At 43.9% G+C, this 25,911-nt stretch overlaps 1 protein-coding gene across 1 annotated transcript; it reads right to left on the bottom strand.

Annotated features, from left to right (window-relative positions):
• Positions 1–7,332: 7,332 nt before the first annotated feature.
• On the bottom strand, positions 7,333–11,090 carry LOC123500396. Its single transcript, XM_045249119.1, has 2 exons — positions 9,364–11,090; positions 7,333–9,190 (listed from the first exon to the last, which is right to left on the bottom strand). Exons 1-2 carry the CDS (start codon positions 10,560–10,562, stop codon positions 7,333–7,335), a joined length of 3,057 nt encoding a protein of 1,018 aa, XP_045105054.1. The 5' UTR covers positions 10,563–11,090.
• Positions 11,091–25,911: the final 14,821 nt, after the last annotated feature.

The raw sequence follows: 25,911 nt of genomic DNA, 5'->3' as shown, positions 1-25,911 counted from the left end.
GATAGAGGAAGTAGTAATCTCTCCCATTTTCGAGGTTGCGACCTCTGTTAGCCATCTCCTCTGCCAAATTGCTGCAACTGCCTTACGAATTAGAGGAAAGACATCTCGAAACGGAAGAGAGGCAGGAGATGGAGCGCGACTTGCTGCCTCTTTAGCGAGGCAATCTGCGTGTTCATTCCCTGGAACACCAACGTGACCAGGGACCCAACAGAAACCAACACGATATCCTCGTTGTGTAAGAAGGTACAGCCACTCCAGGGCTGATAAAACCAAAGGGTTAAAGGATATAGTGCAAGAGAGAGAAGAAAGAGCACTGCGACAGTCACTAAAAATTGTAAAAGAGGAAACCGGGAATGTAAAAATTATTTGTAAAGCTAGGACTATAGCAGACAGCTCCGCAGTAAAGACGGATGCCACTGAAGGAAGGCTGCCAGACCGATAAAAAGAGGGGTAAACCACACTAAATCCAACGCCTGCGTCGGATTTGGAGCCATCAGTAAAAACAGGGATATCATCAGAATGCATAAAAAAGTGTTTTAAAAACCGTGTGTGGGACAGAGCTGGCAGAAAATCCTTCTTGCCATCCATGGCAGGGCATAATGAGATAACAGGAAGCTGCCAATAACCGACTCGTGGGAGCCGAAAGTAGTACACAAGAGTGGGGTCGATAGATAACTCCGCCATGAGATTTGCAAATCTAAGGCCAAAAGGTTTAGGGACACTCGGTCGAGTGACATTTGCCTGCGAACGCGAGTCCCGCAACATTGACAGACAAGGGACAGAATCGGGAAGACGGTGGGTGCGAAACCAACACCGGAGCATCGAAGACTGGCGCTGGAGGTCGAGCGGCCAGAAATAAGCATCCACTAGAAGGCTAAGTATTGGAGATGTCCGAAATGCACCTGTAGCCAAGCGGACCCCAGCATGATGCACGGAGTCAAGCGTGCGTAGTCGTGCATCCGTTGCGGATGAGTAGATCTCACAGCCGTATTCCAGCTTGGGAAGTATGAGTGTGCGGTAAAGCAGCAGCAACGTGTCCCTGTCTGCACCCCAAGAGGTGTGATTTAAAACCAAAGAAGGGATAATGCCTGCCGCCAAGACGCCTTAAGAGAACGGAAATGGGGAACCCAGGTGAGACGGTTGTCAAATAAAAGGCCAAGATATCGAGTCGCCTCCACGCATGAGAGGCGTCTATTGGCGAGGTATAAATCCGGGTCTGAATGGACACCACGGTTGCGACAAAAATGCATGGCTAAGGTCTTGGAGGTGGAGAATCGAAAACCGTTCATGTTGGCCAAACTGGACACCCTATTATTCGCCAGTTGGAGCTTGCGCTCAATCAGTGACATCCTAGCACCAGCAAATTAAATACATAAATCATCAACATATAAGGAGCTGTGAATGCCATCCGGGAGAGTAGCAATAACACCATTTATGTCAACTGCAAATAATGTAACATTAAAAATACTTCCCTGTGGAACGCCATCATTTAGAGCAGTGGCCTCAGAGAGAACACTTCCCACTCGAACCCGTAAAAACGTCTGGATAAAAACTGCTGGATAAAATAGGAAGGTGGCCACGAAGGCCAAAATTAAACAAAGACTGTAAAATGCCATGACACCAAGCCGTGTCGTAGGCCTTCTCCAGGTCAAAAACACTGTTACTTGATGGTGGTGATTAGCGAAGGCCTCACAAATGGAAGACTCTAGGGATAAAAGAGCATCAGTAGTAGACCTCATCTTTCGGAAGCCGTACTGTACCGATGACAAGTACTTCCCTCTCCAAGTACCACATGAGTCTTACATTTACCATCTTTTCTAACACTTTACAAATGCAGGATGTCAAAGATATAGGACGGTAGTTCGTAGCCTGGAGATTATCTTTCCCAGGCTTCGGAAATGGGAGAACCACTGCCACAGCCCAAGAAGATGGAAAGTCACCGGTATGCCAAATCATATTATAAAGATTTAAAAGAAAGTTAAAAGCACTGTCAGACACGTGGCGCAAGAAGGCATAAGGTATATCATCTGGCCCAGGAGAAGAGTCGTGACACTGGGACAAAGCAGTCCGCAACTCGGAAGCAGAGAAAGGAACATTATAAGACTCCCCTCCAGCGGAAGAAAAGTTTATGCCGAGAGATTCCATTCTCTGGCGGTGACGTGCGCCCGGGGCTGCAGGATGCCTCTGGGAAACACCGGCAATGTGCTCCGCGAAGAGGTCGGCGACATTCCTAGGGTCTGCCAATGTTCGCCCAGCAGACAAAATTGGTGGGGAAGGAGCAGAATACTTCCCAGCAATTCGGCGAACTTTGTTGAAGACATCCGTAAGAGGCGTGCGGACGTTTATGGAAGAGACATAGGCTTTCCACGAGTTTCTTTGTGCCTCTTTCAAAACGCGGTGGGCCCCAGCTCGGCAGCGCCGAAAAGCTTCCAGGCACTGCGGGTCTCCACGATGTCTCCGGACACGAGAGAAAGCTGCCCGTTTCTCATGCACAGCTTTAGTGCATGCTGCGTTCCACCAAGGAACGGGACGCTTAGTAAAGCGACCCCACGTCTTAGGGATTGTCTGAAGCGCTACTGAAATAAAAAAATCGGTAAAATAATAAACAGCCTCAGCACAAGTAAAAAAGTCAGCCAGCGGACGGATAAAAGAGCTAAGGTCTGTGAATCAAGGGTAAACTGCCTTTTCAAAAACCCAGCATGGTGGCCGGGACTGTGGCTCAGATTTCACAGATTCTAATAAAATCGGAAAGTGGTCACTACCGTGTAAATCTGGTAGGACCCGCCAATTAAAATCAAGGAAAGAATTAGATGTACAAATAGAAAGATCGATAGCTGTAAAAGTCCCAGTAGGACTGTGGAAATGTGTAACATCCCCAGAATTTAAAACCTCCAATCCCTCATCCTCAATAAAAGAACCGATTAAAACCCCACGAGGATTACTAGCACCTTCATCCCACAATGGGTGACGGCCGTTAAAATCTCCCAACAAAAGGAATATGAAGGTAGCTGACGCACCAGGCCGTCAAGCTCACCCCTAGAGACAGGAAGCCGAGGAGGAGATATAAACTGCAAATAGTGTAGTCGTCCCATAAAAACTTTAACAGCAACCACCTGAAGGAGAGAGTTGAGTTGCAAAGGGACAACAGGTATATCCTGACGGACAAGGATAGCTGTGCCACCGTGGTGGCCCTGGTCAGGGAAAGGAGTGTTAAAAAAGGCACGATAGCCAGGAGAACTTGAATAAGTACAATCACCAAGCATAGTCTCTTGCAGAGCTACACAGGCTGGAGAGAACTCCGACAGTAAAGCTCGGAGTTCCCCCCACGAGGCGCGAAGGCCTCTGCAGTTCCACTGTAGAAGCTTGAAGACGACTATTTGGGTGCAGTGGGCGGGTGAGCCTTTTGAGGCTGCCCGTGACTGACCTGATTAGAAATAATCAAACGACGAGAAGACACCGAGTGTTGAGATGTGCCGGGTCGTTGGACCGCAGCCTTTCGGCTGCCGGTGAGTGATGCGAACCATCATCACTTTACCGGTCCTCGGAGGACGAGGTCAGGCTGGACTGCACTTTTGATACAGCGGGTCCACGAGGGACGGCTGTGATAATATAATCGGATGTCTCCATGCTAAGACCGTCCTCATCACAAGAAGGCCGATCTGAGACGGAGGGCGTCACAGGAGGCTGTACAGAAACTACTGGAGCGACCATTGCAGAACGATCCCTCGAGGACTCACGATCACGTACACCGGGAGAAACTTTAGACTCTTTAGGCTGAGCTAAATCTATCGACTTCGCGGAGCCGCGATGCCGTTTGGTCAGGCCCTTCAAAGGCTTAGGCGATGCAGGTGGCAAATGGACATCTACTACATGGGTGACTTTGGTCAAGTCCGTATTTGTCTCGCCACTTCTAAGAGTTGACTCAACCGAGTCATCGGACAATAGGGCAAACCTATTAGCCAAATGAACAGGACCACCCGCCCCAACAGAGCGAGAGGTAGCAGGAATTGTCGTCTTCGGACTGGCTAACTCAGCAGAAGAGCGAGCGGCCAATGCAGCATAGGATGTCGCACCAGTACCATCCTTCTGGCGGTACAGGAGTTCACGGCGGGCCTTACCTAGGCTTATGAACTAAGTGTTAGCAAGTTCTAGAATGTCCTGCTCCAGGCAATACCTTGGGCATTGCCTGGAACGTACCTGGTGAGCATCACGGCAATGGAAACAATAAGCTGCACCATTGCAATGCTCCTTTGAATGTGAATCGAGTGCAGAGCAATTACCACATCGGGCAGCTTCCTTACACGAGCTTTTGCCATGACCGTACCCATAGCATGAAAAGCACTGAAGAGGGCGAGAAACAAAGCGCCTTACCCTAAGGTTGATAGGACCGATATGAACACGGTCAGGAAGGGTGGAACCAAAAAAGGTGAGAAGAACCATGTTGGAAGAGTTCCTCATCTTAGTCACCTTTTGTACTGAGCTAGGGCACATTGCTAGTATTTCCTCTTCTGGGAATTCATAGAGATCTTGACTATAAACACAATCTTTGCTATAGTTAAAGGTGGGATGAGCCTTAACAGTCTCAAACATGCTGTCAGAAGGGCATGGGAGATGTTGTAACATCCTCGCTTGCGTAAGATCTTTTGCTCGCACAAGCAGCCCCTTCCCGTACTTCTTCAGATTCCCCTCAGGAATCGTGCCTATTTCTTTGGACAGGTACCGGGAGGCATGGATGAAATTCCACGCCCATTTCTATAGTACGCCACAAACCAACGTGGACGCGGGATCTGGCGGACTGCTGGAACTGAATTCTCTAAATAGTTTTCAAAAACATTTGGGATGTAATACATGTCACTCTGAAATATTACGTGACTGGAGAAATTCAGTTATAAAGCCATGGCCGGCAAGGGGCAGAGATGCTACATTTTCATAAGCCAGACGGGCTTCATCACATGACAGAAAAGTTACATAGCAGCGGTTAGATGGAAAGTCCTTTTCATAAACCAGTCGAATGCGTAGAACCGTGCTATACACCTTGAGAAGTGAGTGCAAGGCGTGGTAGGAAAATGATGGATTAACATTTACCATCAAAAGTGAGTCATATGCAGCAGAAACGCGACCCTCAGAATAACTCCCAGAATAGGAGACTGCTGCGGGAGGCCCTTGTGGAGGGGAATCCTTCTTCCCACTCAGACCTGAAGATGACGTCTCCTATGCCAGGTCAGCCACCTCACGAGAACTTGACAGTTTTTGTGCTTTACCATATATATAAAGTTACACAAAAAATGGCTCCAGGGGCAGGTCAACCACATACTGGGACTACAATGGGAGGGAGCGCTGGCTGCCGTGGACGGGGTACCTCGTCCCCATGCGGACCAGTCGTTTAAAAAAAAAAAAGGTCCCACATGATACGAAAGTTTTCCACGACAGAGCTGAGACCCCCCTCCCAAAGCATCCCAGCCTGGACACCCAACCATTCAGCACAGGACGGCCCCTATTGGGCGATCCCTCCAGCAGGTGGCTCCACTGGTCCACTGGCAGCCTACGTAGGAACCATTTAGTCTGGCCCCTCACTGGCGACCTTACTAGCATGGGTAGCGCTCTCCCCTCGAAAGGGCAGAGCAGGGGCCTAAGCCCCTCTAGCCTAGCTCGCCAGGTCACAGGGGTAGCTAGGCGGATATATGACTAAATTGTTCATTTTGGGTTAAAAGCATGACATTTGGCAGAAAGTTAGGCTAGGCCTATATGATGATTTTCAGATATGGGGCCATCATGAACTCTGCCCAGGAGGCGAATGGCAGCCATTTTCCAATATGGCCGCCAGTAAAATGTACATAACCTAATTCAGGGTAATTTTGTCAGCATAACGTGTTTAAAAGTGGATTAAATGCTTTCAGATTAATAAGATATTTATTATGACGTTCTGAGGGTAACTACATATTTGACCTATGATGACCTATGATGACCTTGGTTGACCTTAAAATGACAATTTTTGCGAAAATAGGGGAAATACCCCTTTTTTACCCAAAACATCATATTTTTTCGGATTTTTGTCCTCGGTAAGTTTTATTACCATAGTATCGCTCGGTCGAGTCAATCTCCGACCGTCATCAGGCGGTTGCTGACCCTGAGAAAGGCCTAATAATATGTTGAATATGGACAACCTACTTCAAAAATACGTAAACAAAGCTGAACCGTTACGCGAACTTGAGCCCTATATGTAGGTAATACATAGTGGTACACAATACACTCGTACAATACACTCAATACACAAAGAGTGGGGTACAAAATGTCATTACTACACAAACTATACACTGACGGTCCAGTACCGTACACACCGAGCCTCAGCCGATAGCCCCAGTGAGTGTCACTGTTAGTTTTCACAGTCACCTCCACACTGGCAGAGAGCAGTACACCTCAAGGCCGCCTTGTTGCACTTGCAGTGACCTCTGCAACCTTTTCTGCAGCCACAGCACAGCAGCTCTCGAGAGGAGATGCTGGCCTCAGGAAGGGTAGTCCACAGTGGCTTCCAGTCTGGTGGCTCTGTCCAACCCCAGTCTCCTGGAGATGGAAGGGCAGGAGCGGCAGTAAAGGCTTGCCCCCAGATGTGGCCAGCCTGGTAGACTGCCCTCTTGGCATGCTGCACCAGTGCAGCTCTCGTTGGCGGCAGCGATTCCATTGGCATGCCCCGCTTGGTGAAGAGATGCTGGCGCACTTCGTCAATGCTGTCCAGGTCACTGGTGCGGTCATACAGGAAGACTGTGAAGTGCTCCAGCATGGTCATAGCTTCATCATCTATCTCTCCAGGAGCATCGCACAGGAGACCAAACGTGGCTGTTACATCATCAAAGGCATTCCAGGTCTGCCATGCTAGCTTCTTCCCTCTTCTGGTGAAGGATGAGACGACATCACACCCTGTGTAAGCATGGAACATAGGTAGAGCAGTGGCTCTTTCAGGACCAATGCGAGATGCTATTTCGTCGGCAGGTATGTATTTGAAGTTCTGGCCAGTCCCAAAAGCAATCCACAGGTGCTTTAAGTGTAGCCTTGGCACTGCAGCGACTGACAGGACCACCACATCGGTATCAACTGTACGCAGGACAATCTTCTGGCATCCTTGTCGGACAGCATCAGCAGTGTGCAGCAGCATTCTTGTGTCGGCTTCTTCCTGAGTACAGGGGCTCAGTGCTGCAGTGATGCTTTCATCTGGTGGATTGCAAAGAACACCATCACCTAGGGTGGCAACAAGCTGCTTTCCATCTGGTCGGTGCTGCATTTTCATTGTGCATCTAGCCAGGAATGTGAACAGTTCCTGCTTGTTTGCATCAAGTCTCAGAAACTGCTGCCAGTTGCCAGGTAAGTTGTTGTTCCTTGAACCCGGCGTCTGATCCCCTTTCCGCGGCGCTTTCTGGTTTCAGACTTCAAGCTGTTCTCAAGGTACTGGTCCCACACTATATCCACCCTGTCTGCTCGCTCCAGCTGCTTTTCAATGTAAGGCAAGAAGACTTTGTCTGCATAGTCATTGAATGTTGTGCAAACAACTGGCTTCAGCATGTTCACAAGCGCAGCACCATCGAGGATGATCGCATCAGAATCGGGAGCATCAATGCTACACTCAACACTGCTAGTGAGGCAGTCAAGAAGATCTGACTTCTTGCCCTGGCGTAACTTGCCATCCTGAGACAGAGACGGTGGGCACCTCTGATTTTCGTGTCTGAAGAATTCATTTAGATCACCGTCTCGTGATTGACACGCAATGTACAGTCGCGAAAATAGTGAGCAGTCACTCTTAAGAGACTGTAACTTGGACGTGGACTGGGACTTGCCTCTTGCTGGAGGTTGTCCGAACAGTTGGAGTTTGTTCTTCGTGATCCTGTCACTGAGAGGCTTGCTGCCATTCACGAGGCGCTCTTCAACAAAGGACTGATACTGCTGTACTCCAAGTTCTTCAGCCTGACGAACGGACTTGGCAGCTTCTTCATCCATGATGTCATGGGTGTCAAGACATATCAACTCCTGGCTCTCCTCGATGAATGGATTCCCCATGTCAGTTATGACCTCAACCAGGGAACACACCTGTGTGACAAACGTCTTCTGAATGCTTGCAGTCTGTTCAAGGTGCCTCATCTCTTTGCTCTGCTTGCTCTCCATAGCCTCCACTGAAGACTCAAATTCAGCAATCATCCTTGCCATCTCAGGACCTGCAACAGACCATCTTCTGAATGCTTCAGGGTTTTGTGTTAGGCCCACAGCACCACCATCTTCTTTCAGGGTTGCATTATTCTGCTCATGTGCCTGATCAATGGCCATTGCAGAGAATGGGCGCTGGCTCTTACGAACAGTGAATCCTCCATTGCGAAAATCCTCAACAACTTCTGGATGCATGTGTTCCAGACTGATCATGTCTCGCACATGAACAGATGCCCATCGAGCATAGTTCACATGATCTAGGGCAAAGAACCATGGAATCAGCTTGCTCAAGATCTCAACATAGAGATCAAAGTCAGACTCTCGCAGTGATCTGACATAGGTCATCAGAAGGAGCTCAAGCCGCAGGGTCGTACACCAGAAGTAGAACTGGACACTCTCAGTACTCCTCTCATCACACCACTGTTCAAATGTCTTCACATCATCAGGGTCTGGTTTCATTTCAGCATACTGGAGATAGGCCTTCTTCATGAGGATATGCAGGCAACAGGCTGTCACCTGGTGAACATGACGAGTACGGGTAACGTGGGCTGCCTTTAAGAAGGAGTCTGCGGTGCCTGGAGAGGCAACCTTTGCCTGTACAAGGGCCTCTACCCATCCACTATCCTCTAACCAATCTCCCAAAACCTTCATTGTCGCCATCTCTGTGTGGAGACCACCCAGCACCATGACAAACTTGGCTTCTCCATACTTCTCAGGCCATGTCCACTGTATTTCTTTGCAGATGGCAAAGAGTGGCTGGTCAACTGTAATGACTGGAACTTGTCCCGGGTTAACGTGCTCTACAGCCTGCTGGATCACATCCATTGAATGGCGCATCATTGCAGTGGACTTTGACTGCTCTTGGAAAAGAGGAAGAAGGACACTTATATCTGGAGTGATACCTTGTTCTTGTTGATGACTAGCATGATAGGCAGCCCATGACACATTGCTGTCTCCAGAAACGTCTACCAGGTTTGTGCCGTCCACAGACTCCAGCCATCTGAAACAAGCACAACAACCTTTATTAAAAGGCTAAAATACTGCACAAAATCCAGATCACTTTATCAAATGTATAAAATTCTGCAGAAAGTAAAATCATAATCCTTTAGCAAATGACGAAAAGACAATATTTCATAGACTAGTATAGATTAGACAGACGATGCAAGGACATACCTAGTCTCTTTCAGCAGTGCTTGTTCCACCAGTTGGCCATCCCTAGTGAGTGAACCTTCAATCTTGGGAACAGTCAGCCTCTCCTTCCTTTTGTACATCACTGGAGGTACACTAGTGTAGCAGTCTGGCAGTTCTGATACCTTCTTGGAAGTTGACACTTCCAGTGGGCAGAAATCAGGGCGAACTGTGCCTGGATTGCTTTCTGTGACCTGCTGGAACAAGGATATTCCAGTTCCATGAAAGGAATCCATGGCTGTAGTAGAGCTTGGATTGTGGTCAATGTTGTCAATGGCTCCTTTGGTGTTCAACCCTAGACGAAGATTGCGAGGGCAGACAGTTTTCTCTTGTTCGTACTGTTTACAGGCACGGTTTCCTTGTCCTGTGGATATTTCCATAACACGATCATATGAAATGGACAGCCCAAGTTTGAACATTTTGTCCACAAGTTGTCGCTTGCGTGTTTTCTCATGGATTGTTGCACCAACATAGATGGCCAGTGGTGTTTCTCGTGCCTTGTTGTGACGGACTCCACTGCTTTCACTTCCACGACGAACAGAGCTGTTGTACTGAAGCAGCTGTGCCACGCTGAGGGTTGCTTGACTGAAGACATTACCAGAGGAGCCTGACTGGGACTTGATGCTTGGACCCTCGTGGATCATGGCTACTAAAGCCAACAGTGTCTGTGGCACAGACTGTGTCTGGCATTCGCTGTCAAATGAACCTGTGAATGAAGCGTTCTTCTCTAGCATGTACCGACGGACAATTTGTGCTGCTTTTGCAAGAGTTATTGCTTCATCATCATATTCTTTCTCACATACCTTGGTGAGAGCACTGCCTATATCTTCGTCGAAGGCTAGCAGGATATCTCGCCCCTCTTTGTAGGCTTTAAGATCTGGAAAATTGGCAAGGATTCTGTTTTTTAGATGTGTCGAGTTCACACGGCTGCTCTGTGCGACACCTAGCTCTTGCAGTCTCGAGGAATAAAGTTTAGAAAGATCTGCTAACTTGAACACTGGTGAGACAGCTTCATCTGTCTTGCTTTCCTCAATATATGAAATAAGCTCAGCTAGGACAAGTCCGTGATTGATCTTAACAGTTTCATCTTCTCCCTCCTTGTCTTCAGCGTGTTCAGCAGTGGAAGCTTTCTTGTACAGTGCAGCCAAGCAACGAGCATGGTACAATACATCTTGCGCAACCATATCTCCTGCACTAAGCTTGGCAATAAGTCTCTCATCTTGAAGAATTAATGAGCACTTACGAACACGTGCATCTAAGCGAAAGGTTGATGCTCTGTGAAGTGTATTTGATGCTGAAGCTGGCTCGTCACAGAAAAAGCATAGATCTCTCTTTCCTTTTTGTCGCCCCTCTTCATTACTCGTCCGGGTGAACTTAGATGAGGTTTTTCAGGATCTGGGCATTCTCTTTTCTCAGCTCGTTGTAGCTTGGTTGTGTTGAACTTGATACGACAAGACTTGTGCCACTTTGCATGTCGTTCTTCAAGGGTAGTCCTAACACCTTTGCCCTCATCAAGTCGTCGAATATCTAGTGTCACTGGAATACTATCTAGTTCATGAAAACGGGCTAGGTTCTCTGAGAAAGTAATGTACCCGGCTCCTTGATCAGTACGCCTTGATTCTGCTGGACATTGCAAATTCTCGTCAGTGTCTGTTTGGCAAATGATACATTTGTTCCAGTTTGTTATCTGAGCGTCTTGAGATGGCTCAGGGCTGAGGATGCTGCCATCTGGTGCTTTTAGTAGCCATCTCCATGCTACTTCAGTCAAACCTGAAAGAGCAAGGGCAATTTTAATAAGAACCGAGAATTGGAAACCTAAGTTAAATATTAGTTATTAGTAGGTAAATAGGACCATGGCTGGAAATTTATTAATTGACATATTTTACCAAGCTTGGCCTTGAGGCACGTGTCCTAAGAAAGTCATATTCTGGTCATGGTGAGTTGGTCACCTAGCTAACATCCACGAAAAATTTGGGCTTCGTAAGCTCATGAGGAGCCGAGATATTAGTCGTGGGTACTTTGCCCCCACAAGTACCCCTTAGGGTCAATTAAGCCTGAATAGGGTTAATGGAGCAAAATTCTAGCATTTTGGGGTTCAAAATTTTTATGACCACAAAATTCATTTTGAACTTCTGATATTAAAATCTGGATTTATTTCGTATATTTTTCAATTTGACCTGACATGACCTAAGATGACCTTTACCTGACATTGACCTCATAAATAGATAAACTGATGTAAAGTTAATCTCCATGTCAAATATCAATCGCCTTGGGCGAAAAATGGGCTAGTTATAAAAGCTACAGCTGAGTTACCTACGAAATAGTCGATTTGTGACGAAAATTTTGACTTTTGACACGTTATAAGTCCCACATTTTTTGACCAATTTCCAATGTTATTTTTTTTGTTAGAAGCCCTATGAATTCTTCTTAGGATGTGGGTTTGGTTTTTGCTCCCTGTTTTTTGGTTTTGGAACAGTCCTCGAAAAACCGTAGGGAGGGGGCATATAATATTCTACTGGCGGCCATATTGGAAAATGGCTGCCATTCGCTTCCTGGGCAGAATTCATGATGGCCCCATATCTGAAAATCTTCATAAGGGTCTAGACTAACTTTGTGCCAAATGCCATGCTTTTAACCCAAAGTGAACAATTCGGCCATTTTTTGTCATATATCCGCCTAGCTATAGGTGGAAAATTCACTAAATTATTGTCTATTGCCCTTTTTTAAACAACACGTATCCCACATGGCACCATCACTGGCCCTTTGATTTGCGCCTACATCTGCAAACAAAAATTTCCAATGAGCATCTACCAAAGCCATCAAAATTATATTACAGTGACCTTTGTATTCAAAGTAATTAGATCCAGAATTCCCAGGTTTCTGGATGAGCACTCTCTTTCCATCTAAAGCACCAGCACAAGAGGGATAATTCTACATGCAAAAGAAATATTTGGCTACACTCTTTCACTCTTCTGGATTTCCTGGAATTTTCAGATATATGTTGTTTCTGTGCTTGGTATATGGCTGGGCAGACTTTAGGAAAAGAAGATAGAAATGAGGTTGTGGCTGACTTGGAACTGATAGCTCAGGGATGACTGTGACTCCCCTCTGGGTGGAAGTATAGAAGTGATATATATATATATATATATATATATATATATATATATATATATATATATATATATATATATATATATATATATATATATATATATATATATATATATATATATATATATATATATATATATATATATATATATATATATATATATAGAGGGTGATAGGATAAATCCCTGAAGATCACCACTATTAATAGACTTAGGAGAAGAACAGTGGCCGTCTACCACAGTACTAATAGACGGTCTGAAAGGAAACTTCATATAAAGTTGCAGAGAGAAGGATAGAAACGGTAGGAGGGCAGTTTGGAAATCGAAGCTTTAATGCCACTCTATCAAAAGTTTTTTGATATGTCTAACGCGACAGCAAAAGTTTCACCGAAATCTCTAAATGAGGATGACCAAGACTCAGTAAGGAAAGCCGGATCACCAGTAGAGCTCAGGGATGACTGTGACTCCCCTCTGGGTGGAAGTATAGAAGTGATATATATATATATATATATATATATATATATATATATATATATATATATATATATATATATATATATATATATATATATATATAGAGGGTGATAGGATAAATCCCTGAAGATCACCACTATTAATAGACTTAGGAGAAGAACAGTGGCCGTCTACCACAGTACTAATAGACGGTCTGAAAGGAAACTTCATATAAAGTTGCAGAGAGAAGGATAGAAACGATAGGAGGGCAGTTTGGAAATCGAAGCTTTAATGCCACTCTATCAAAAGTTTTTTGATATGTCTAACGCGACAGCAAAAGTTTCACCGAAATCTCTAAATGAGGATGACCAAGACTCAGTAAGGAAAGCCGGATCACCAGTAGAGCGACCTTAACAGAAGCCATACTGGTGATCAGATAGAAGGCCGTAAAGTGGCAGATGTTTAACAATCTTCCTGTTCAGGATAGATGCAAAAACTTTAGACAAGCAAGAAATTAAAGCTATAGGATGGTAGTTAGAAGGATTAGACCGGTCATTCTTTTTTCGATCAGGCTGAATGTGGCCAAACTTCAAATAAGAAGGAAATATTGACAGACAAAATTGAGAGAGTTTCGCCAGACAAGCTGCAAGCAATAAAAAAAAAATGGATTAACATTTGCCATCAAAAGGGAGCCCAAACCGTCAGAAAAGCAATCCTTAGATGGCTTAGAAGAACTCCCAGAACAGGAGACGGCTGTGGGAGGCACTTATGGAGGGGAATCCCCCTCCCTACTCAGATCTGAAGATGTCTTGCGGACCAGGTCAGCTACCTCACAAGAACCTGATGATTTTTTTTGTTTCCCCATATGCATCACGTAACAGAAAAGAATAGCTCCAGGGGCAAGGGAAACTACCTACTAGGATGACAATGAGAGAGAACGGTGGCTGCCTTGGACATGATGCTAATGTTTGCCCACGACAGAGTTAATACCCCCCTCCCAAAGCATTCCAGCCTGGACACCCAACCATCCAACACAGGATGACCCCTATGGGGCGATCCCTCCAGCGGGTGGCTCCTCTGATCCACTGGCAGCCTACGTAGGAACCAATTGGTCTGGCCCCTCACTGGCGATCTTATTAGCATGGGTAGCCCTCTCCCACTCGGAAGAGCAGAGCAGGGACCAAAGCTCCCTCTAGCCTAGCTCGCCTGGTCTTAGGGGCATGCAAGCCTCCCCCCCCCCCCACCATGACAAGGCGTTTCCCATCTGGGGGACAGGAATGTTTTTTTTTTTTTTTTTTTTTTTACGTAGGGAAGGCCAGCCAAGGGCAAAAAAAAAAAGAAAGTTAGAAAAAAGCCCACTTGAGCGCTGGCTCTCCAGAGTACAAAAAGTGCCAAAACCGTCAGCCAGAATTAGGGGAGCAAATGCCTTGATACCTCCCTCTTAAAAGAAGACAAGTTGTAGGAATTTGGAAATACAGATGCAGGGAGGGAGTTTCAGAGTTTACCAGAGAGAAGAATGAATGATTGAGAGTACTGGTTAACTCTTGCATTAGATAATTGGACAGAATAGGGATGAGAGGAAGAAGAAAGCCTTGTGTAGCGTGGCCGCAGGAGGAGAGGAGGCATGCAGTTAGCAAGATCAGTAGAACAGTTACCATGAAAATAGCGATAAAATATAGAAAGGGATGCAACATTTCGTCGGTGAGAAAGAGACTGAAGACAGTTAGTCAGAGGAGGGGAGTTGATGAGACGAAGCGCTTTCGATTCCACCCTATCAAGAAAAGCTGTGTGACTGGAACCCCCCCCCCTCCAAACATGCGAAGAGTACTCCATACAGGGACGGATAAGGTCCTTATACAGAGTAAGCATTTGGAGGGGCGAGAAAAACTGGCGGAGACGCCTCAGAACACCTAACTTCATAGAAGCTGTTTTAGCAAAAGATGAGATGTGAAGTTTCCAGCTAAGATTATGAGCAAAGGACAGACCGAGGATATTCATTGTGGAAGAGGAAGACAGTTGAGTGTCATTGAAGAAGAGGGGATAGTTGTTTGGAAGGTTGTGTCGAGTTGATAGATGGAGGAATTGAGTTTTTGAGGCATTGAAAACTACTAGATTTTCTCTGCCCCAATCGGAAATTTTAGAAAGATCGGAAGTCAGACGTTCCGTGGCGTCTCCGCGTGATCTGTTAATTTCCTGAAGGGTTGGACGTCTCTGAAAGAACGTGGAAAGATGTAGGGTGGTATCATCAGCGTAGGAGTGGATAGGGCAAGAAGTTTGGTTAAGAAGGTCATTAATGAATAATAGAAAGAGAGTGGGTGACAGGACAGAACCCTGAGGAACACCACTATTAATAGGTTTAGGAGAAGAACAGTAGCCGTCTACCACAGCAGCAATAGAGCGGTCGGAAAGGAAACATGAGATAAAGTTGCAGAGAGAAGGATAGAAGCCGTAGGAGGGCAGTTTTGAAATCAAAGCTTAATGCCAGACTCTATCAAAAGCTTTTGATATGTCTAACGCAACAGCAAAAGTTTCACCGAAATCTCTAAAAGAGGATGACCAAGACTCAGTAAGGAAAGCCAGAAGATCACCAGTAGAGCGACCTTGACGGAAGCCATACTGGCGATCAGACAGATGATTGTAAAGTGACAGATGTTTGAGAATCTTCCTATTCAGGATAGATTCAAAAACTTTAGACAAGCAAGAGATTAAACCTATGGGACGGTAGTTTGAGGGGTTAGAACGGTCACCCTTTTTAGGAACAGGCTGAATGTAGGCGAACTTCTAGCAGGGAGGAAAGGTAGAAGTCGATAGACAAAGTTGGAAGAGTTTGGCCAGGCAAGGTGCAAGCACAGAAGCAGAGTTTTTGAGAACAATAGGAGGGACCCCATCAGGTCCATAAGCCTTCCGAGGGTTTAAGCCAGCAAGGGCATGGAAAACATATTTACGAAGAATTTTGATTGTAGACATGAAATAGTCAGAGGGAGGAGGAGAGGGAGGACAAGCCCAGAATCGTCCAAGGTGGAGTTGTGAGCAAAGGTTTGAGAAAAGAGTTCAGCTTTAGAGACAGAAGAGATGGCAGTGGTGCCATCAGGATGAAATAAAGGAGGAAAGATGAAGAAGTGAAGTTATTTGAGATGTTTTTGGCTAGATGCCAGAAGTCACGAGGAGAGTTTGAGTTTGAAAGATTTTGACATTTCCTATTTATGAAAGAGTGTTTGGCAAGTTGAAGAACAGACTTGGCATGATTCCGGGCAGAGATATAAAGTGCATGAGATTCAGGAGATGGAAGGCTCAAGTACCTTTTGTGGGCAACCTCTATCATGTATAGCACGAGAACAGGCTGAGTTAAACCAAGGTTTAGAAGGTTTAGGTTGAGAAAAGAATGAGGAATGTACGCCTCCATGCCAGATACTAACACCTCTGTTATGCGTTCAGCACAAAGAGATGGGTCTCTGACACGGAAGCAATAATCATTCCAGGAAAATCAGCATAATACCTCCTCAGGTCCCCCAACTGGCAGAGGCAAAACGCCAGAGGCACCTTCGCTTTGGGGATCCTGCGGAGGATTGGAAAAATAGGACAAGATACAGAAATGAGATTGTGATCAGAGGAGCCCAACGGAGATGAAAGGGTGACAGCATAAGCAGAAGGGTTAGAGGTGAGGAAGAGATCAAGAATGTTGGGCGTGTCTCCAAGACGGTCAGGAATACGAGTAGGGTGCTGCACCAGTTGCTCTAGGTCATGGAGGATAGCAAAGTTGAAGGCTAGTTCACCAGGGTGGTCAGTGAAGGGAGAGGAAAGCCAAAGCTGGTGGTGAACATTGAAATCTCCAAGAATGGAAATCTCAGCGAAAGGGTAGAGGGACAGAATGTGCTCCACTTTAGAAGTTAAGTAGTCGAAGAAATTACTATAGTCAGAAGAGTTAGGGGAGAGATAAACAGCACAGATGAATTTAGTTTGAGAGTGACTGTTAAGTCGTAGCCAGATGGTGGAAAATTCGGAAGACTCAAGAGCGTGGGCACGAGAGCAAGTTAAGTCATTGCGTACATAGACGCAACATCCAGCTTTGGAATGAAAATGAGAATAGAGAAAGTAGGAGGGAACAGAGAAGGGGCTACTGTCAGTTGCCTCAGACAGCTGTGTTTCGGTGAGGAAAAGAAGATGAGGTTTAGTAGAGGTGAGGTGGTGTTCCACAGATTGAAAATTAGATCTAAGACCGCGAATGTTGCAGAAGTTAATGTAGAAAAAGTTGAGGGAGGTGTCAAGGCATTTGTGGTCTTCAACTGGAGAGGTGTCCGACCTGGAGACATTTTTGGTCCCCTCCCCAGAGGGGGACTCCGAGGCGTTCTTTATTTTGGGTCCCATTTTTCTTTTAAATTATGACTTGGAGTGAAGGGTGTATGTGTGGTAAGTGCATGTAGTTTTGTGTGAAGAAGGAGAGCTGTCTTTAGAGGGTAGGCTGTGACTACCCCCTTGAGTTGTTAGACACAAAGGGAAACATTCAACAAGATCACAACTAGCTTTAATGGAAGGTTCACAGCACCTCCTGAACTAGTGCTATTAATTCTCACTGGGAGTAAGTTATTGTTTCGGTAGGTGTCTATTACCTCCTCCTGTACGCTTCCATGCCAGACACTATTAGCTCTGTTATGCGTTCAACACAAAGAGGTGTGTTTCTGACACAGAAACAGTAATCATTCTAAGGAAAATCAGCATAAAACCTCCTCAGTTACCCCCAAATGGCAGAGGCAAAACTTCAGAGGCACCTCCGTTTTGGGGTATCCTGAGGAAGGATTGAAGAAATAGGACAAAATACAGAAATGAGATTGTTATTGGAAGAACCTAATGAAGACGATAGGGTAACAGCATAAGCAGAAGGATTGCAGTTAAGGAAGAAATCATAAATGTTGGGTGTGTCTCTAAACCGGTGAGGAATACGAGTAGTGTGTTGCACCAGTTACTCTAGGTCATAAAGGCTAGTTTACCAGGATGGTCAGTGAAGGGAAAGGAAAGCGTAGTGGATAAGGTGGTGAGCGTGGGATCGTGCAGACATCCACGCGTAGGTTCGAATCCCACCACATACAGCCTTAAAAACTGTCATTTGTCGAGTAGTTTAAAGTTATGTACATGTCATCATGATACCCAGGTTCTAGGTGGTTGCACCCAAGATGAGCTTGGAGGGTGATATGGGCCCTAATATGGGTACCAATATAAGTAAAATTGCCTGTGCCACTAATGGGCGGAAGCTGCACAGTGCTTCCCATACACTCTTCAAGTGTGCTTACAGACGCTCTAGGCCTTAACGTTAAAAAAATAAAATAAAAAACCCTCACACACCTTGAAGCTCGGGTCATTGACGTCACACCTGCTACACCCAGCGCTAACGACACCCTGCTAACTTTCAAAGACCATAAACCACTACCAATAATACAATCATCAATCATTATATACAACTGCTCAAAATAAAGGACAGAGGTATATGGTTGACAACCATACACGCACACACACGTACACATGCACGCACAGAGCAGGCAGAGGGTGGCAACAGTGCACATCTTGGGTGGAGCTCTTAATCCCCGTCCACACGGAGCAACATGCATCAGCGACTTGATGCAGTAGTGGTGTTGAAAAAGTGACACTAGCGTCCAAACGGGCTGCATCACTACGAATATCAAACATGCGAGGAATTAGATCTCAGTCATCATTTGGCTTTCACGGGGGGGAGGATGTCCGCCGATGCTCTACTCTGCCAAGAAACTGTACTGTGAAGTATAGTTACTGTGTGTGCAGCTAAAAAAAATAACTTTTGAAAAAGAAACGTCGGACTTTGTGGTGCAAACAGTGGCTTTCTCGGCGGTCTCTGCGAGGTAGCTTTAATTAGATATTTTTAGAGCTACAAGCAAAAAACCAGACAGACTTTGAAAATTATACGCAAATGCCATTCACTGAATTTCATGACACCGCAGGGCACCGGCATCCGAGACAGCAAACCACTTCGCTTCCTTGCCGCAGGAGGATCCTACACAAGTCTCCAGTATTCCAGTAGAATTTCAAAATGAGATCCTCAGTCTGATCATCCCTGAAACCTGTGCAGCCACCTATAATGTCCTGAGGAAGGATTGCCTAAGGTGACTATACTTTGTATACATAGTGATAGTTTTCATTTATTTATTATTTGTACATATCACATGAACAATTAAAAAAAATGTTCATTGTACTTTGTACGATAATATGCTGTAACATTAATATAAACTTTTTCATACCATTAATTTGTCCGAACCTTCTACTCGCAATATCTGATGTTCCCTAGTAAGATCTCCCATGTCACCCATGCTTAGAGCATCGAATATTAGCTTCTTGGCCAATTTCTGCTGGTCTTCACTCATATTCTTGTAATTCATTGTATGAAAATAGAAGAGTGGGACGGGAGAGAGAGCGCGTACGTCCTCTCACTGCAACTGTCATTGACACACTGCTCAGCGATTTGAAATAGTTCCGCGTCATGACTGCGTTCATGATGATGCGGCGAGTTAAAAGTGACGTTTTTCAACTTGTCGCCTCAACATGTTGGGCATCAAAATGCTCAGTGTAGACGGGGCCTTACTGTTGAAGCGTATGAGATGTTTGAAGCAGGCGCGGTCTGCGTTTGCTTCACTCGCATAATTGCTTCATAGTAATAAATTCCCTCAGTAGCTTTAACTGTGCAGACGTCACGTGAGAAAGTGGAGTGAGCACCCACAGTTACGGCACTTCTCTACCAAGGATGTGCACTTGTCCACCGATTGACCCTCTCCTGTGCATCTACCGCAATAAGCATGAGAAGACCGACAAGCGTTGCCGTGGTGACCACTTGAAACAGCAGAGATTATTCAGAATATAGGGGCAAACAGGAACCGACTCGTACCTTACATGAACCCTCTCTGACAAGTCAACCATTTTAGTAATTTTGCGAGCTTCAGTGACATCCTGATCAGCCATGCAATCGACGATCTAGGTCGGTTCCATTTCTACAAAATTGCGGTGAGAAGCGACTCCCCGACACGAGTTCATGGACACTGAAATCGAAGCCTCGATCTCGATGTCATGAATGAACGGGAGATTCAACAATGATTTGACTTGACTTACGTTAAGTGATTGAACAAGTAAATCACCACTGGCAAGTATTTTCTTTTTTTATTAGCAACATTTCCAATATTACAATCAATGATCTTCTTTATGATAAAAGAATTAACCGTAGACAGGCAGGTTTTCGTCTTCGAGTAAAGAGTCGCACAAGTCGCTTTCGTGGGGTCTGGCAGTCGGGGTCGTCGATCAGTGACCTCCCTCCCCCTTACGGGGGAAGGTAGGAAAGTCCGTCAGGCATGGAGGGGGGCACCCCCCCCCCTTCCTACAGGAGGGAGCTGGACACAAGAGGGAGGATGTCAGGGAGGAGTTCCGAATGCCAGATTGTCCTGCCAAACTACCCTATGGGGGCCAGACGGTGTTAATTCACCTCAAAATCATGCTCACTGAGGCGGATCCGCCGTAGATGAGAGAGGAAAGACAATCTGACAACCTGGCAACAGACACATTATGTTGTCGCTAGCGAGAAGTCAGTGAAAAACAAAGTGATACCTAACTTTATTTAACTAATGCCTAAGCCTGATGAGAGTACAAAAAATCCGCAAAGGTGGCTGAAGGACAGAGCGCAGGACACGTGTTTATAGTACGGTGTCTGGGAAGGCCCGTATTTATAAAACTTTCGTTAGCGCGACATAAGTCATGACATAAGCGATCGTAGCTATGATGCGACAAAGGTGGCAGAGTTATGGCTCGGTAACCCCTCATCATTACCGCAGGGATGCCAACCGCAACATAGTGGTGAAACTTATAGACTGAAACTAATCCAGTTACGATGATTTGAACAAATAAACATGTCTGAGGCTTTTTATATATTATTAAGATTAACAATATATGAAATTTAGGTATATTTGAAGGCGAACATAATCAATGATAGTGTCTCTGTCCACTGACTCCACTTCACCCGATGGGCCGATGTAAACAAACAGCATATGACCCACGCACGTGTAGTCGCATATATTGCTACTTCGTTTTGTTGTTGGTTGCTACTGACATGATGGATGTACCACACCCACCACAGATGAGGAAACGAAGCAATAACTGTTGTGTCAGCAAGCAAATTGCATTGTTAACTTCAACTTAACAAGCTTAAGTGACCCAACAACCTAAACTAACAATGTCACTTAAGATATATTGATTTGAAGAATAATTTCCAATGACCTAACTTATCCTAAACTAACAATGTCACTTAAGATACATTGATTTGAGGAATAATTTCCAATGACCTAACTTATCCTTAAACTAACAGTGTCAGTTAAGATACACTGATTTGAAGAATGATTTCCAGTGTTGATATTGAAGTATGGAAGGTGTGTCTAGGGATAGAAATATTAAAAAATGATAAGGTGTAACAATCTGTATTGGCACTTGTAATGTGCACTTGTAATACTGGCATTTCTTGCACAACCCTATTTAAGGTACTTAAGTAAAAGAGATGTTTAAGCAAGCACAATAAGAAGCAGTGTTGATTGATAAACTAATTATTTCTTCTCCTATTTTTGGATAGGAAAGCCTACATTGCTATGCTTTATGAAGGCTTGTAGTGAAGCATTGAATATTATATCTATATCCTCCCATTTTCTAGGTGACATTAAGAGAACACACCCTTTTTTTTTAACTTCTTTGCTTTTATCATATGCCGCACACCACACCACTTCTTTCATACGTCACATTCATTCTCCCTCAAACACTCAGTAATGCCCACCTGCCTTCCTTTATAAACACCCTGCTTAGGTTTGGGGTAACATGCAACAAACTATCCATGTATTGTATTTAATGCTTCTAGGTATAAAGGACAACTTCTGCCACCTTACACATAACTAACTTTAACCCTAAACTAACAGAGTATAACTTCCAGTAACTTAACCTAATCAAATTGATGGGTCTCATTGATATGAAGAATTTCCTATGTTGATATTCAATTATGGAAGGTTGGAAATGGCAGCTCACAAGAAATGCAACCACACATGAATGTGTCTTAATGACAAGTCCACTCAGTACCTGTGTGCAACACAATAACAGCACATTACCCTACTGCTGAAAATATCAATAACAGCATACAAAATATCTTTAAAACTGATGTGTAAGGACATTAACTATCTATCTATGTATAGACAAAGCCAACACCCTCCTCCAGGAGGAAGACAGCAAAAATGGGGCAACCACACACACACCATATACACTTACACTGTATATGAGGAGTATGGGGGCAGGAAGATACTTCCTCCTTGAGAGAATTGTTTACCTCTTATATAGATAATGAGATAGATCTGCAATAAATATTCTTGTGATGGTTTAACTAACATTTGTTGTCATTGTTCATAACAGTACAGATGGAAATGCTACGGCAGCACTTCCAACACCTAATACAGCTGAACCTCACGCTAGTGGCGAGACATCCACCGTTTCAGTGGATGATGTAGCAACGGGTTGTAGAGGTTGAGCACCATCTGTGAAATAAAGAAAATTAATATGTATTTATAGGTGCACCTATCTAACATTTTGTAATTAAACTATTTTTTGGGGAGAAAGATGTTTCTTTCTATTTTCTTAATCATCCCAAACATGTAAAACATTGATTTGCAATGAAAATGGTTACTAGATTCATTCAAAGCACATTAAAATCATCAAAATAAAAATTCTCACACATGACAATAACAAAAATAAATAAATAAATAAACCAAACTTGGCTATACCTAACTTAGCTAAACCTAACCTAACCCATCTTCACAAACTGACAGGAAATTAACTAAACCTTACCTAGCATTGATGACAAGTTTGGTAAGAAAATAAATTAAAACCTAATGTAACCAAACTAAGCATAACTAAATCTACCTTAACAATGAACTAAATCTAATCAAACCAACTATATACTTCCCTAATCTAAACTAACTTAACTAAACCTAACCTGATTTACCTTATTGATAAATTTGGTAAAACTAATATCTTAGGAGCTAACAATTTCCAATGGTAAAGATATGTACCACTGTAATATAATGTAAGCAACTAGTTTGTGAGAACTTTTTCTTTATGGCATGAGATGTAATAGCACCCTAATCTAACCCACTAAACTCACTGAGACTAAAGAGTATATATACAATATGGAATGAATGAAACAGACTGTCTAATATGAAAATTATTAATGTTGCAAAACTTACTTATTGTAGTTGGAGTATGGGGCAGGCAGAGGTCGAAGATATAGTGTCAGAAGCCACTTTTTACTGGGGTAACCACAGTCCCCCTCAAGGCGGCATCCAGCTGTCACCGTCTCCCTCTCACACCCCTGCTAGAGTTCACTTTTCCTAAGAATTCTTGCATGTTAGCCCCATATATCTTGGCTGCATTGTTTAACTGATACCTCTTATCAGTTTTGAGTCACTTGGTTCAACCAACACGTCTCTACGATCACGAAAACTTCTCAGGTGGCGTCGTCTATGTTCCACTGCCTCCGCCATGTTGACTTTGTCATTCGACATAGCGATGCTATTCTTGCTCCCACCCAAAACATAACGGGAATGCGAGTTTATAATGAACTAACGTGAGACATAAGACTTATGTTTCATGTAAGTCATGGTGTCCGCCATCTTGTGGACTGATGTTTACCTTATGTCGAATCATAGTTTTATAAATACGGGCCCTGGTTCATATGCTGTTTGTTTACATCGGCCCATCGGGTGAAGTGGAGTCAGTGGACAGAGACACTATTATTGATTATGTTCGCCTTTATATATACCTAAATTTCATATATTGTTAATCTTAATACATAAAAAGCCTCAGACATGTTTATTTGTTCAAATCATCGTAACTGGATTAGTTTCAGTCCATAAGTTTCACCACTATGTTGCGGTTGGCATCCCTGCGCTAAGTCGAGCTAATGATGAGGGATTACCGAGCCATAACTTTGCCACCTATGTCGCATCACAGCTACGATCGCTTACGTCATGACTTATGTCGCGCTAATGAAAGTTTTATAAATACGGGCCCCCGTCTGAGAATGCCTGGCTGTAGCGGGGGAGGCCTAGTGAGCTCTGAGAAAGCTTGGCTGTAGCGAAGGAAGCCTGGTGAGCTTTGAGAAGACCCATCTACAGTGGAAGAGGCCTGGTGAGTTTTAAGATGGCTCAGCTGCAGCGGAGGAGGTTTGGTGAGCGCTGAAAAAGGCCCGGTGAGCTGCCTTATGCCGCTCCGCAAGTATCATTTGCTCTCGCCTATCCAGTGTTGTGTATACGTACCCCAGATAGTGCCCGCTCTGCCCTATTAGTGACGTGGACGCCCCTAACTGCAGTGTACAGTGAGTGATTAGTGCTGTGCGCAGGTTAGGAGGGGTGAGGTAGCTTTGGAAGCCAGTGACTGCGTAAGGTACCTGCCTGCCTGCATATGCCTGTCTAGACTTCAATAAAGGAGCTAAGTGTACCCCACTGCCATTCTTTTACACCCAGTGTGCATGTTTCTATAAACTGCCGTGTTTCTGTCTGCATGGTGAGTGTCCTGCCTTCCGCGCATCAAACATATCCGCCGAACCCGCCTGGTAAGTGTTGCGGTGGGGTCCCTATGTCATGGTGCGAGCTGTGCTGTAGGGGCCTGGTAGAAGCGCCCTGGCCTGGTCCAGCGTGGAAGTGCCGGTTTCATAGTAATATATATATATATATATATATATATATATATATATATATATATATATATATATATATATATATATATATATATATATATACACACACACACACACATATATATATATATATATATATATATATATATATATATATATATATATATATATATATATATATATATATATATATATATATATATATATATATATATATATATATATATATATATATATATATATATATATATATATATATATATATATATATATATATATATATATATATATATATATATATATATATATATATATATATATATATATATATATATATATATATATATATATATATATATATATATATATATATATATATATATATATATATATACTGTATAGCTGTAAATCTATTATTAGTTTTCTTTTTAAGTATGATTTTATTATTTCAGTGTTCTTTATCTTCATGGTATTTTCTTTTTTTTATTATATTTGAGTTCGTTATTTTCATTTTTTTTTTTTTTTATCACTGTAGAAATGTATGTAAAATTAAAGGTTTACATGATAGAAAAATCATACTTATAGTTTTAGTGATTAAATTTTATAAGAGCACTTTTTCAATATATTTTACGTAACAGTATTACTCATTAGTTATTTCATTAAACCTACAAAGTGAAAAGAAATAATGTATATCACTAGCCTGTCTCATTAACCTATAGTAGATAGGTAAAGGACGAGCCGGTCTTTCTTCTTTAAGGCAGCAGCCCTTGGTGATTGTGCTTTAATACTATCATGCCTGCTCAAAATTCAGCTTCTCCTTCTGAAGTTCTATATGTAACTTTGGAGATTCTTTCATGAGGATAATATCTCATGTCGCACAGACTTCTCGATAACTCAGTCCATAAAAAGCGGGGGAGTGGCGGGTGGTGGCTGAAAGAGGAAGTTAAACCGGCCTCTTAACGGGTTTGGGCGCAAAACACGCAAAGTAGCTCAGCGGTGAACAGGTCGGAAAGCTGGTGCTTGCTGCGAGAGAGAGGTGAAGCTGTTACCACTGCCAGAGCTGATTATGTGTTGCATGAAAACAGGGTAACTAAGGTGCCGAATCTTGTCATAAAGAGTACCAGAGAACTTAAGGTTAAGTCTCAAACTGATTGTAGATCAAGAAGTTGGCTGAGGTGGGAAGGCTTCATTCCGTTGAGATTTTAAAAATTGAGGTGGTATTTCTCCAAGGAACATTGTGGA

Source organism: Portunus trituberculatus, unplaced genomic scaffold (genome assembly GCF_017591435.1).
Source record: "Portunus trituberculatus isolate SZX2019 unplaced genomic scaffold, ASM1759143v1 PGA_scaffold_212__1_contigs__length_76608, whole genome shotgun sequence".
Taxonomy (NCBI): Eukaryota; Metazoa; Arthropoda; class Malacostraca; order Decapoda; family Portunidae; genus Portunus; species Portunus trituberculatus.
The sequence above is the reverse complement of the archived record's forward strand: the minus strand, read 5'-3'. Positions and strand labels throughout refer to the sequence as shown.

Coding starts and splice junctions, on each gene's coding strand:
- LOC123500396 (XM_045249119.1), bottom strand. CDS start 10,562: ATGGTTGCGCAAGATGTATTGTACCATGCTCGTTGCTTGGCTGCACTG. Junction 9,191..9,363: donor GCACTGCTGAAAGAGACTAG/GTATGTCCTTGC, acceptor TGCTTGTTTCAG/ATGGCTGGAGTCTGTGGACG.